The 14,692-nt window shown below is 39.8% G+C and overlaps 2 protein-coding genes across 6 annotated transcripts in view; both read left to right on the top strand.

The window, feature by feature from the left end:
- The window catches only part of LOC117872471 (C-C chemokine receptor type 5-like), a 36,389-nt gene extending 27,689 nt beyond the window's left edge, over positions 1 to 8,700 (top strand). Inside the window, exons 1-4 of one of the 4 annotated variants that reach the window (XM_034760952.1) lie at positions 789 to 946; positions 2,675 to 2,743; positions 5,203 to 5,400; positions 6,421 to 8,700. In XM_034760952.1, coding sequence (XP_034616843.1) covers positions 6,432 to 7,484 — 1,053 coding nt within the window. In that variant the 5' untranslated portion in view covers positions 789 to 946; positions 2,675 to 2,743; positions 5,203 to 5,400; positions 6,421 to 6,431 and the 3' untranslated portion in view covers positions 7,485 to 8,700. Of the gene's footprint in view, positions 1 to 788; positions 947 to 2,646; positions 2,744 to 5,202; positions 5,401 to 6,420 lie in introns of those variants that run through there. The other 3 variants (XM_034760951.1, XM_034760950.1, XM_034760953.1) reach the window with 3 other exon arrangements.
- A 2,206-nt stretch (positions 8,701 to 10,906) lies between these two features.
- LOC117872470 (C-C chemokine receptor type 5-like) overlaps positions 10,907 to 14,692 on the top strand; it is a 12,529-nt gene continuing 8,743 nt past the window's right edge. For both annotated transcript variants that reach the window (XM_034760948.1, XM_034760949.1), the window contains exon 1: positions 10,907 to 11,347. The gene's annotated coding sequence lies outside the window, so the exon portion shown is untranslated. The remainder of the gene's footprint in view (positions 11,348 to 14,692) is intronic.

Genomic DNA, 14,692 nt, shown 5'->3' with positions numbered 1-14,692 from the left:
AGGGTTTGTGGGTTTAGGCCTGGGGTGCTTCTGCATAGGGTTACCATATTTCAACAATCAAAAAAGAGGATGGGAGGAGCCCCGCCCTCGCCCCGCCCCCACCCTGCCCTCGCCCCGCCCCTGCCCCTTCCACTACCTCCCAATTCCCACCCCCTCAGAACCCCTAACCCCCCCCCACTCCTTGTCCCCTGACTGCCCCCTCCTGAGACCTTCCCCCCATCCTAACTGGCCCCCTAGGACCCTACCCCCTACCTGTCCCCTGACTGCCCCAGCCCTTATCCACACCCCCACCCCCACCCCCAGACAGACACCAGGGACTCCCACACCCCATTCAACCACTCCCCACCCCCTGACAGCCCCCCCCAGAACTCCCGACCCATCTAAACCCCTCTGCTCCCTGTCCCCTGACTGCCCCCTCCTGGGAACCCCACCCCCTACCTAAGCCTCCCTGTTCCTTGTCCCCTAACTGCCCCCTCCTGAGACCCCCCCACCCTAACTGCCCCCCTAGGATCCTACCCCCTCCCTGTACCCTGACTGCCCAAAACCTTACACCCCCAACCCCCAGACAGCCCCCCCTGAACTCCCGACCCATCCAACCCTGCTCCCTGTCTCTTGACTGCCCTCTACAGAACCTCCCTGACCCTTCTCCGACCCCTGGCCCCCTTACCGTGCCGCTCAGAACAGAGTGCGGTGGAGTGGCGCGCTGGGCAGCAGGGGAGGGGGAGCAGGAGCAGGGGGAGGAGCTCCAGACTGCCGGAGGCCCGATGCGAACAGCCGGCCGGTGGTCTGCGAATGAGCCCCGTGTAAGTGGCACGATCCGGCCGGCTGTCCTGTCAGCTGCGTGTGCTCTGCATGCGGGGCGGAAATCCGGACATTTACAAATTCCCCCTGGACGCAATTTTTAACTCAAAAAAGCCAGACATGTCCGGCAGAATCCAGACAAATGGTAACCCTACTTCTGCATGCTCTTTTTTTATTGAAACATATGCAAAAGTGCTAAATGAAGGGCTATTTCTTCATATAGGTTTGTCTTTTCTAGTGATTATTCCTTTACAAAACTTAATATAACTTTCACTTGTATTTGTTGAAAAGCAGGCGAAGCAGCAACCTTCTTATCTCTGATCCACTGACTCACAGATGCTGTTTTTGCTAACAGTGGATTTGCTGAAAAAGCATGCTGCTTCAAATTGTTCTTACTAAAAAATGACCAGTGTTAGTCTAAAACATAGGGGGAAACTATTTTATTACTATACATTACTTTTATAAATAGATTCTCTGAGTTTTTAACCCTGGAATGTTTCTGCATGCTTGTTTTTCATTGAAACATATATGCAAAAGGACTAAATGAAGGGATGTGTCTTCATATAGGCTTGTCTTTTAAAGTGTTTATTCCTTTACAAGTCTTAATATGCCACAAACACTTTCACTTGTGTTTGTTAAAAAGTGGGGGAAGAAACAAACGTCTTCTCTCTGAGCTATGGGCTCACAGATACTATTTTTGCTGCAGCTTCAAATTGTCCTCACTAAAAGCATAGGGAAAAGCTTTTAAAAACTTTTTGTTAGTAAGGGTTTGTGGGTTTAACCCAGGGTTGTTTCTGCATGCTTATTTTTTATTACAACACATGCAAAAGTGCTAAATAAAGGGCTATTTCTTCATATAGGTTTGTCTTTTCAAGTGATTATTCCTTTACAAAACTTAATATAACTTTCACTTGTATTTGTTGAAAAGCAGGCGAAGCAGCAACCTTCTTATCTCTGATCCACTGACTCACAGATGCTGTTTTTGCTAACAGCGGATTTGCTGAAAAAGCATGCTGCTTCAAATTATCCTTATTAAAAAATGACCAGTGTTAGTCTAAAACATAGCAGAAAAGTTTTTTATTACTGTAATTTACTTTTATAAACAGGTTCTCTGAGTTTTTAACCCTGGAATGTTTCTGCATGCTAATTTTTTATTGAAACACATATGTAAAAGTGCTAAATAAAGAAATGTGTCTTCAGATAGGCTTGTCTTTTAAAGTGTTTATTCCTTTACAAAACGTAATATAACTTTCACTTGTGTTTGTTAAAAAGTGGGAGAAGAAACAAACTTCTCTCTGATCCACTGGTTTACAGAATAAGGGGAATATAAACTGGCTATTACTAAGGACCTGTGGTTTTAAACCTGGGGTGTTTCTGCATGCTCTATTTTATTGAAACACACCTGTAAATAAAGGGATGTGTCTTCATATAGGTTTGTTTTTTTTAAGTGCTTATCCCTTTACAAGACTTAATGTAACTTTTACTTGCATTTGTTAAAAAGTTTGCGGAAGAAGCAGCCTTCTTATCTCTGATCCACTGACTCACAGATGCTATTTTTGCTAACAGGGGTTTTGCTGCAGCTTCAAATTGTCCTCACTAAAAAATAACTAATGTTAGTCTAAAACATAGGGGAAAACTTTTAAAATTGTTTGTTACTAAGGGCTTATGGTTTTAACTTTTATTAAAGCCCCTATGTAAAAGGGCTACATGGCAGGAAAAATGCTTGGGGTCTGGATTTTTTAGATAAGAATAAGGCAGTTAAAGGGGGGGAGAGATGGCTCTTGTTTAAAAACCTTGGGACTATAGGATTGGTTCAGGAAAATGAATTCTATGACACTGCTGTAGAACAACATCTGATTGGGCCGATCCAAAGGTGGTGATAACAAGCCTGAGGAGCTGTGAACCTGATAAGTTGCCTCTTCCCGCAGAAACACTTGGAAGGGTAAGATTTCTCTCTCTAACTCAGTCACATGTTGTCTATCTTTTCCCTTTGCAAAGGAGCTTTCTTTTCCTTTTTCTTGCCCTGTTCTCTCTTTTAACCTATCTTTATACGTTTCTCTTTTATTTAACTCTTCTTAAATGCTCTTTTCTTAACCTATCCTTGTAGTTAATAGTTTAAATGCTTTTCTATTAACCTCCCTTCATACTTTTTACCATGTGCTTACTAAACAGTCTCTGCTTTAGTAAATTCCCTTTTTTTGCCATGTGCTCTTTTTAAACATATTTTTCAATATTATTTAATGTTTTGAAATGCTCTTTTCTTAACCTACCCTTATATTTAATAGTTCAAATGTTTCTTTCTTAACCTGCCTTTATATTTTCATCATGTGCTTACTAAACAGTTTCTGATTTAGTAAATGCCTTTTGCCATGTGTGCTCTTTTTAAACATAGTTTTCAATATTATTTATTGTTTTGAAGTGCTCTTTTCTTAACCTACCCTTATATTTAACATTTTAAATGTTTCTTTCTTAACCAACCTTTATATTTTTACCATGTGTTTAATAAACAGTTTCCTTTATGTTTCTCTTTTATTTAACTCTTTTTAAATGCTCTGTTCTTAACCTACCCTTATATTTAATACACATTTTACATTTATTTCAAAGATTTTTATTCTTTAATAACGTACCAAACTAGTCCTTTAAAATCACCTCTCCTTACTAAACCTCAATAAAAATCTCTCTTCTCTTTAATAACTTGCCTCTATTCTTTCAAACTAACCATTTAAAAACAAAAATCTTTATTTTTCTTTACGTTCTTCCTCTATTCTTTAATAACATGCCAGACTAGGCCTTTAAAATCATCTCTCCTTACGCAACCTCACCAAACAATCTTTCTTTCCTTTTTCTGCTCTAAACCTTACCAAAGCTTTCTTTTTTAATCTTTAAGGTCTCTCACTCTGTTCTTTCAAACTTTTTCTCTAAAAAAGCAACCAAACGTATCAAAGCACAAGTGTGCAACACTCCCCCTATTCAAACATAAAAAATAATAATTTTTTTTTCAAAATGGCTGACAACGCCAAACCTCAACACCAATGGAAATGGGAATGGAGGGCGGGAAATAAGCCCTGAATGGGGCATGGAAACCTGTCAAAAACACATGGTGATTAATACTATCGAGTCATATACTACTATTCTGGCATCTCCTAACTTTTCAGTTCATGACTTTGGATCTTAATAATCTTTTCATGTAGGATTTATCTCTAAGTAATATTTTTGGTTAAACAGGCCAAGAAAACCAGAGGTTGTACAATGTTTAACCATCAGTGAGAGGACATGGATTAAGCACTAGAAGGAATAGTGTCCCTTTGATGCATGCAGATGGTGCCATAGAATGTCCCTGGGGAACTGTCCAGCAAAATACCTCCTGAAACACTGTACAGCCACAAAGCTGAATCTCAACCTATGAGGAAAATACAAAACAAAAGATCTGTGCAGTAATAACTATTCTCTGTGCCTTGCTCCTCCACTGAAACTGTCATTGCAGATGAAGTGGCAAACATCACACCCAAAACTTCTGTCTTTTTTCAAATATATTACAGTTGTTCAAAACACTACAGTTTCCAAGAGTGCTACTACAAGGCAAGAATGTGTGTAGCCTTTGCTCAGTCATGCAAGAAGACTCAGTATTTGAAATCTTTTAATTTGTTTTCTGCAAACATTTGTATTAATTATTTGTTTTGGTTAGCAAGAATGTTTCCAGAAACTTGGGCATAGGAGTCCATATAACAATACACACTAGAGAGTACTTAGTCAAGCCCTACTGTTTATAAGAGTTGCAGTCATCCAATCAGGGAGACGAAACAATGCCCTGTGAGTTGGGTGATCAATTGCACAGCACACATAGTGAATTATAGTAAATATTCAAAGCTACAGTCATAGTGAATAATTCATGAGAAACCCATAGGCTGAAATACTTTGTACAAAACCTTTAAAGAATTTTGAATAACTAATATTTATAAATAGTAAAATTGTTCACAGATAATTTGCAAACAGCTACTAATAGTTTGCCTCATTCTGACAGTTATTGATGGAAAAGATCTATTAAATCATTGATTACAACCAACTTTCAAACTCCAGATAACAGGCATTTCTGATGCTAAGGACATACCACATTAGAGTTCAGGCAAAAGGCCGTCACAATAAGAGGAAATAAAATCTTGAATCAAGTGAATCATTTTAACCCAATATTACATTTTGGCAGAACCCAGTAATTAGAACAAGATAATCAATACTAACTGTAGATACTGTACATTCAAAATAGACACTGGGGAGTGTCTTTTTTTGACAAAAGTTTTACAGCATGAGAATATAGCCCAACAAAGACAATGGTTTTGAAATTATTTGATGCCATTCGGGGTGGTGTTTCAATATCAGTTTATAGATTTGTGAATTTTCTTACAGGTTATCAACTGAGAATAACGTGCAGAATATTTCTTGGATGGTAGAGAACAGTGCTCTGCTTTAATTCGAAGTCTACATTTTTCATTGCTTGGACTTGATCTGAATTGCAAGAGAGGTGAAACTTGCCATTTCATCCTACAAAGTCAATTCTAATGCAGCATTGTCTAATCACCTCTCCCACATTTTCCTAATTAACAGGTAAGTCACCTATTTCTTGTATGCAAGGATATTATCATGACAAGAACAAGAGAGCCCAATTCTCATTCACACTAAAACCACTTTACCTTGCTCTGACAGTGTAAAAGGGCCTTAAAGAAAAATAAATTATATTCATATTCACTTCCTTCAAGGTTCCTTTGCATGACTAGAGCAGTTTAAAATGGCCTGGGTGTAAATGAGAATAAGGCCAAAGACTTAAAGGAACAATTTTGTTAAATAAAGAATACGGGCCTTATTCTCATTTAGACTTATGGATTCTGTTTTCAACGGTTTATTTTTAGCAGTTTTTTAGTTTTATGTAGATATCCAAAAATTAGGGTTGTTCAGGGCTCTCTTTCTATATATTGTAATGAGTAATGTCTTTTTTCAGAACCAAAGTAAACCAAATACAGAAGCACAGAGCGGTCGGTTAATGTGAGAAATGAGCAAAATTGCTGAAAGAATAATTTGCAACAACTAATATGTTTGGCAAATTTTGCTTGTGGAATGCTACTTAGATGCTGTCCACCACAGCCTACCAGTGCATACCCACTCATGGCTTATTGCGGTGTGAGCTAGTGACATCTGAATGTGGGTAGGAAACCTGAAAAACAATAAGTGTTTCCTCTAGATAGGCCCTTTTTTAATGGTGCTCTTTTTGTCTCATTCTGACACTTCGGAAAACCACTTAAACGCACTTGTAACAAACCAGCTGAGAACTGCCTTTGCGATTAGTCATCAGCCAGCTCTCAGTTGTGTCATGGTGCTGACATAGTTTACTGAAGATGACAAATATTTCTCAGATACAATGCATCTGGAAACCAATATTGAACAAATAGTGGAGGTATCAGAGCATCTCAAAAAAAGGGTTGCAATCATCTTTTATAATGGGAAGCATTAGGCAACTTAAATATGGAAGTCACTGCCAGCTTCTCAATAATATTATTTGTGATAAAATTCCAGTCTTTGTCTGAGTTTTAGTCCATCTCTTTAGTTTCTACCATCTCTTTCTTCATCCAGGACAGAACAAGATGGATGCAGGAACTGACACGACAACGTATGATTATGATCCTGACGTCCAACCATGCCAAAAAGCTGATGTCAAAAAATTTGCATCCCTGTTTCTGCCACCACTTTATTCTTTGGTGCTGATATTTGGCCTGCTGGGCAATGCGCTAGTTGTGCTGATCCTGATAAAATACAAGAAGCTGAGAAGCATGACTGACATCTATCTGCTGAATCTGGCAATTTCTGATTTACTCTTTATTCTTTCCTTACCATTTTGGGCTTATTATGCAGCACGTGAGTGGGATTTTGGAAATGCAATGTGTAAAATTCTTTCAGGGGTCTATTATGCTGGCTTCTATAGTGGAATTTTTTTCATAATACTTTTGACAATAGATAGATATCTGGCCATTGTCCATGCAGTGTTTGCTTTAAAAGCTAGGACAGTTGCCCATGGTATCTTCACAAGTGTTTTCATTTGGGGTGTTGCAATATTAGCCTCTCTTCCAGGGTTTTTATTTCACAGTGTTCAAAAGGAAAGTGATCATTGGACCTGCAGCTCTCATTATCCATTAGATTCCATAATCAAATGGAAGGAATTCCTGATTTTAAAGATGAACATCCTGGGACTTGTCATTCCACTGGTCATTATGATCTTCTGCTATGCAGAGATTATAAAAACATTACTGAGATGTAGGAATGAGAAAAAACATAAGGCAGTCAGGCTTATTTTTATCATAATGATTGTTTATTTTCTTTTCTGGACACCATTCAACATTGTTGTTCTCGTATACACGTTTCAAGATTCATTTTTCCTAAATACCTGTGAGAGCAGCAGTCAGCTGGAGCTAGCAATCCAAGTGACAGAAGCAGTTGCAATGATTCACTGTTGTATCAACCCCGTGATCTATGCATTCGTTGGTGAAAAGTTTAGGAAATATCTTTATATCTTTTTCCAAAAACACATTGCAATCTACCTCTGCAAACACTGTCCAGCTCTTCATGGTGATAAATTAGAACGGGTTAGCTCCACATGCACCCCTTCCACTGCAGAGCATGATGTCTCCATTGGTTTGTAACGTGTATTAGAAATGAAGTCAATAAAAGTTTCATTGTCCTTTTTACTTAAAAGATTGTGCAATTAAACAAAACTCTTATAGTGATCGCATTAAGACCTGGACAGTTACCAATCACAGTAATTAATTTTTTGTGACATTGCAGTATTTCTCCTTTTTCATACAGGGAATATTAAAAATCCCACAGGAAAATTCAAACACTACAGTTTGTTAAGTATCCACTGTAACATGGCACCCAATGTAGTATGATTTTGCTCTTTAAACCTGGACTCTGATCAAATAACTATTTTCTCAGGAAATATAATTCAGAAGATGGCTTGAAGATGGCAAGGAACAAGGTTTTTCTTGTCTCAAGAAAATATATACAAAACCACAAGAAAAACTTTAGGAGGAAGACATCCATGGGAAGACATTATAGCCATTTACCTGGGGCTCGATGCACCTTTTTACTTCAATATTCAACATTAATGGAACATTTCAGGAAAAAAAAAACTTTGCAGCAAAATCATAAAAGGTTCTAAAATTCCCATGAATTTTATAAGTTAGCTTTTTTTTCATAATATAATCAAGTACCTATCTGAGGTGGGAAGGGTTTATTTACAATTACACTGATACCTTGTTTTTCCTATAGGGTTTGAAGAGCTGTTAAATCTTCATAAAACAGAGATTTTTGATAAACAGGGATTGTGCACACTTCTGTTAAGGGATATGACTGACCTTCTGTTAACCAGAATTGTGTTAAGCAGGGGTATCCTATTAGCTGGTGGCTGTCTGTTTAAAATAATCCTTTCCCCTTGACTATTGCATTCAGTTATTTTGATTTCACATGAGTAAGAACTGGCAGGATCAGATCCCAATATCTTAGCACTTACACATTGCTTTGCAGCCTCACACCTCTGTACATAACTAGTTATTCATCCTGAGGACAGCCCTGTGAGGTAAATATCTGCAGTATTACAAAGTGAAGGCAGAAAATTACTCTCACAGTAAACTTCCTTTTATGGAAAAAAATATTTTCTGCATGTTTGCACTAATGTGAAAGCACCTTTTTAATACCAAATGCATGTCAACGTTATGTTTATAGATCTATTTTAGTTTTACTGAGCTTTCTCCATTTCCATGTTTATTGGGGTGTGAATTCTAATGCTACGATTTTATGCTTCTTTCTCTTTCCACATGAATGCAAGTTATTAATAAAATCATTGTTTGAAAAGCTCCATATACTGAATGTCTCTCATTGTCTTTGTGAGAAAGAGGCTTCAGCTCTGGATCCTGGGAAAGTGCAGGGATTGCTCCTTACATGGACACCAAGGGAACGCACATAACCACAAAAGGATTGGAGAGGAAGTGGAGTCATGGACCAGAACCCTCCCCCACACCAGCCCACAGGGAAATGAAACCTACTGGGTATAGAGCTGGTGTGCTATCCTAAAAGATGTTGCAGCTGGGACAGCCCCCATTCACCGAGAAATTTGAGGAGGGATTTGGTACTTGACCTTTGAAAATAATTTTTTATTTTATTTTAGGGGGCAAATATCAGTTTGGGTGGGTATTATAAAGCAGATGGAGTGAAAGTGAGTGAGGAAAAATTATATAGCACTGAGGAGCAAACTGGATTCTCCCACAAGCCAGCTCTGGCCACTGTACGATCACTTTGTGCCGCTTAAATGGTATAAGGTGACATTAGCCAACCAGAGAATCTGGCCCTTAAAGTTTTATATCTACAGAGTATTAAGTATTTAAAATTAAACATGAATAAGTGCCTGTTGCTCTACATCCCTCTCCATGTTCCCTTCTCTGTCCCACCATTCCTCTGCCTCCCCTTCATGCTCTTCCCAATCTCCCGCACCTTACTTCCATGCATCCCTGTCCTCTGTACCCCCGCTTCATCCCCTCTCAATCTCCTGCCAATCTCAATATATTCCTCCTCCCTGACAGCCTCTCACTCCAAGACCAGGTAACATGGTTCTCTGACATCCATTCCCTGCCCTAGTGAGTCTCAAACTTTCTGCTATCATGCCTCACTTTTACTGAAGCAAATGAGCTCAGTCCCCACCTTCCGGTGAGTTGGAGACAACATTCACATATAGCAATAATTAATGCAATACTAGAAGGGAAAAGGATATAAACTCACACTAGCATTTACTTTGCAACATTTCAGTGAGATGAATGAGCCTGAAGAGCAACTGGGGACTCGGGAGAGAAATGGGCATAAGGGAGGTACAAGCTGGGGATAAAGGAACTCACAGCGAAGAAGCTGGGGGTGCCTAATGGGTGTGGGGGGACTGAGACTCCGTCTCCTCTGTGCCAGCAAATTGTTGAGATAGCTGGTGGCAGATGCACAGGAAATCTAACAGAAAATACCATGCAGTAATTTGCATTTTTTCAAGATATTCAAAAAGTAGGATATGAGTTTCAGGCCCCACCCAGACTCCACCGTGGGGCTGGCCCTATGTTTTTGGAAAGCCTGCCCTAACCACAGTCCACATCCTTTCCAGTGCACAACTCTCCTCACTATGCCCCTTCCTGGACTCCTGTCATTTGACATTTACTATCTCTTTAGTGATTACTAGATGGATCTAGCTTGATGAATTGATGACCTACATTGATAGACCTCTGATCACATATTTTTTCATATATACGAACTGGTGTGGTTACTGGGAAAAACACAGGTCTGTATGTTTATTTCACTGTGATCTCGGATTACAAAGCTTAATAAGTAAAACATCAAAAACCAACAGTTTTGGAAGGGATATAAACTCTTATGCAGGACATAAACCAAGCTCTAATTATTGAGGTTTAGGAAGAAATGTTACCTGTGGGCAGGTTTCTCCTCATTTGCCCACCTCAAGCTTTCTTGCACCTTCCTCTGAAGCATCAGGTGCTGGCCGCTGCTGGAGACAGGATACTTGACTAGACAGACCACAGGTCATCTGATCCAGGCTGGCAATTCCTATGTTTCTAGAAAGAGACAAGCCTCTTTTCTTTCATGTTTCCTACTTTTTTCATCTTGAAAAACAAAGTCCTTCCCTTACTTGGGAAAAACTCGACACTGGTGGCAGATTTGGAATTGCCTGTGATTGTTTGTGAATATGTTAAAGATAATTTCTAACGGTAAGTTTGATTATAGTAAGGGGGTTTATTGTATGGATACGTGGGGTAAATTCAAGAAGAGATTGACTGCCCTAGGCAGGAAAGAGTATTATGGCTCCAGATATTTATAAATCCCATATTTATATGGCTCCCTCTATTTATAAACCCCTCCCATTCCCCATGAGTTCCCTTTGGTTCCACTCTCAGAAAGAGACTCTGGGTGTGTTCTGCCAATCTGCTTGCTCACAATGGAAATCACCAAAGTAACTTCAAATAGCTAATGAACACACCTAGTGCTTGCCACACCCAATTTCTGGATATCATGCCTGCCTCTGGCAAGTGTGGCACAGAGAATCCCCCAAATGAAAAACAAGAAATTATGTATCCTTCTAACTCTTTCTTCCCTTATTCACACCACTGCATGCTGCAATGCTAAGAGTGGGTTACAAACAAAACCAAACTCTTTCTATAATTATAGCTTTGGATTGTGAAACCTAAGTCCCACCACTAGGATTTCAAAATCTATACATCTGTGCTTTAACGCACTTTTTATAGGAGCATTTGAAAGTCCTTTTTAGAAAAGAAGAACTGCTTAATTTTTTTAAAGTAACAATGATTTGTTCGCTCAAAGTCTGCTAAACATATGAATATTGTATCCTTCTTCACACAGGAAGGGGTGTATGCCTGCCCTGTATTTGTTATGTGCAAAACCGATTTATGCAGTGCAGCCGGTCTAAAAGACTAAGACATCAGTGGCACTTCTTAGACATTTGGTAAGTCATCTTTCATCTGTTTTTAGTATTTATACATTTATTAGTTGCTTATGTAAATTAAGAGGTAACACAAATGCCTATATCTGTAAACACAGTATAGTATCTGCTAAGTCATTTGTTAGTGGATTCACCTATAAAAATAACAATTGAGAAGGGCAGGGGGAATATACTGGAATGAATTATTTTAAAGGGATATAACAATTAGAAGTGTTCAGAAGGGAAACCAAATAAACAATGAGGCAAATTTCCAGGGGCTGTAGTGGATGAGATTGCAGTGGAATAAGATATCTCTGTAACAATTGAATTGAACAGGAAAGATTTTTCTGTCAAAAATTGATACTAGTTGTATCAAGAAGAAAAATCTGTTTTGAAAACACAATAATGGACCAGATTTGTAACTGGTATAAACTGGTGTAGTTTCACTGAAGTCAGTGGAGCTACACGGATTTATATAAGCTGAGGAACTGCTCCGATACTGGGAAAATATTGGTTTGAAATCTGAGAATGTGAGCACATTAAAAATAAAATCCTTCAGACTTAATCTAGAATATATAATCTTTTCAGCACACCATACAAATGGTCTGATTTTACAGTCCTTCACAGTGATATGAAATCAGTTTTGGTTTAATAAAGATTGTAGGATTCAGTCCTGACTCCAAGATGCCAAGTGCACAACTCCTGTCATAATTAATGGAAATTGCATTCCTAAGTACCAATTTACTATTGAATATTAAAATATGATCCCCTTTATGTCCAGAAGAGAGGAGAATCTATCTGGCTAAGTCATATTTACACCTATTTCAGAATGACTGCAGAAACACTGGTATTGTAATTTAAACGCTGTGTGTGATGTGACCTATTTACATTCAATATGTATTTCTACAGGAAGTCCCGTGTAATTTAGCCATTTACTGTGAAGTTTTACTCCACATTCTAACATTTACATTTTTAAATCTTTGCCATTTTTTTTCAAAATAGCTCTGATCTGAACATTTCCGTGAAACTATTATCTGGCTTTGCTGATTTTTGTGTATGCTTAAGGCATGGAAGGCTTTTTAACTCAAAAGCAATAATGACTGGGTTAACTTGCACCAGACAAACAGAATTTTTGATAGACTGATCGCAAATTTCTGGGAAGAAATCATAGTCTGTGGTCATGACTATACTTATACCCCATATTGTAGTGCTTTTCATCCATAGGTCATATAGGAGTTTGTGGGTATGTGGGTACCTTCATCTCTCATTTATAGATGGGGAAATTGATGCACAAAGAGGTGAAATGACTTGCCTAAAATCAAACAGCTGGTCAGTGGTAGAGCTAGAAATCAAACCCAGGTCATCTGACTCCTAGTCAAGTGTCTTAGGTACTAGATAACAGTTTCCTAAAAGAGTGGGAGAAATTGCTTCATGGGATACTGCATATAGGGATATGGTAATCCTGCTCTTTTAAAATTGGTAGGCACCCAACGGTGGTTATCAGTATCTGATGGATAGATACCAACCTCAGATTCAGATACTGTGGAGAGAGGTTTCTGAAGCAAGGAAAGGAGCTGGGCTAGTAGGAGGATTTTACTGGAACCAAGTAGAAAGGAGGGAGAGATAACAGGATTTAGGCAGTGAGGACAGGTTGGGGAGAAGAAGACAAGCACCAAGGTGATGTTCTCAGGATCCAGAGACAAAGTGGAGGGAGAAAGTGGGAGCAAGATACAGACACATCACAAGGATGAGGCAGCAAGAACTAGCTTTGATGACAAGGACAGAGTAGGGGCTATAACTAAAGAGTTTGCCACGATATCGCTGTTTTGATGACATTTCAGAATCAGATTTGTATCAATCTAACAAAATGGCCAGACACTTGTACAAATCAGTTCCAAATCAGTTATTTGTCACATCTCTATTTGCTATCAATACAAGCTTAGGATAAATTCAATTTCTTAAGTTGTTCAGACCATGGATACAAAGAACGGCCCCAATTCTGCAAGTGACTGTGCAGGAAAATCAAACCAAATAGAAAAAATAAGCTATGGAAGGAAAAGGTTAGCGGCTACTTTTTGGAGAAGCTTCTTTTCTTAAAGTACTGTTAAAAGTACTATATAAAAATACAATCTTTTAAACTCATTTGCTACCACTGTATCTGAGCCATAACAGCTTACTATACCAACAAAACCACATTTTTACTTTCACAATGACTGTAGAGTCAACACAGCTGTGGAACAACTGTCTCATGGGGAGAATGCGTAGAACTTTCTGAAAATCAGGCATCTTTAAAGATGTCTCAGATTTGACATACAAAAATTGAAGCACCCAAAATCATTAGTAACTTTTGAAATTTTCACCTATTTAGTTTTCAATAGAACTCAAATGTATTGCTATGCATGTGATTATGATAACTTTCCACAAGTAGTTTGACAAGGTCTTAATAAAAGCAGAATGGTCCAGTCAGATAAACAAAGAGACAAAATAGGTTAAAGGGGGACTAATGTCCAAAAAGAAAATAATTTTTCCCCATTGTGCATGATGCTACCTTTCTTAATGGCCATCCATAGGCCCGTGTCCCTATCTCTATGATCCTAAAGGGTCAGGATGAGAGTTCCTGCAGACCAGCAAGATCCTTATGCAGATTCTATTGCAGCATAGTTCAACCATAGAGGGCAAAGGGTTGTGTTTCCTTGAACAAAAGTCCATGTCCTCTTAGCTGCTGCAAGTACTTTCCTTGCAAAATCTTTTCTGAGGCAGTGTTTTTCAATCCGTGGGTCGCGACCCACGACTGGGTCACGTCATATAAGGCACTGGGTCGCCTTGCTCTGGTCAGCATCACCGACTGGGATGTTAAAAGTCCTGTCGGTGGTGCTGCCCAGCTAAGGCAGTCTAGTGCCTACCTTTTCCGACACCACGCTGTGCCCTGGAAGTTACCAGGGTCCGGCTTCTAGGCAGGGGGGCCACAGGGCTCCGCGCGCTGCCCCTGCTCCGAGCACCGGCTCCGCACGCCCATTGGCCAGCAACTGGCCAATGGGAACTGGGGGGGGCAGTGCAAAGCGCCTCCGCCTAAGAGTCAGACCGGTGCTGGCCGCTTCAAGGGCGCAGCGTGGTCCATGGTGCACCCCAGCTGCGCCGCTGACTGGGAGCCACCGGAGGTAAGTCTGCACCCCAACCCCATGCCCCAATCCCCTGCTCCAGCCCTGAGTCCCCCCAAACCTGGAACTCCTTCCTGCACCCCAAACACCTCATCCCCGGCCCCACCCCAGAGCCTGCACCCCCAGCCCAGAGCCCTGACCCCCTCCTGCATCCCTGTCCCAGCCCAGAGCCCCTCCCACACCCTGAATCCCTCATTCCTGGCCTCAGCCC

This window comes from Trachemys scripta, chromosome 2 (genome assembly GCF_013100865.1).
Source record: "Trachemys scripta elegans isolate TJP31775 chromosome 2, CAS_Tse_1.0, whole genome shotgun sequence".
Classification (NCBI taxonomy): domain Eukaryota; kingdom Metazoa; phylum Chordata; order Testudines; family Emydidae; genus Trachemys; species Trachemys scripta.
Note: the sequence above shows the minus strand (reverse complement) of the source record. Positions and strands in the feature narration are given on the sequence as shown.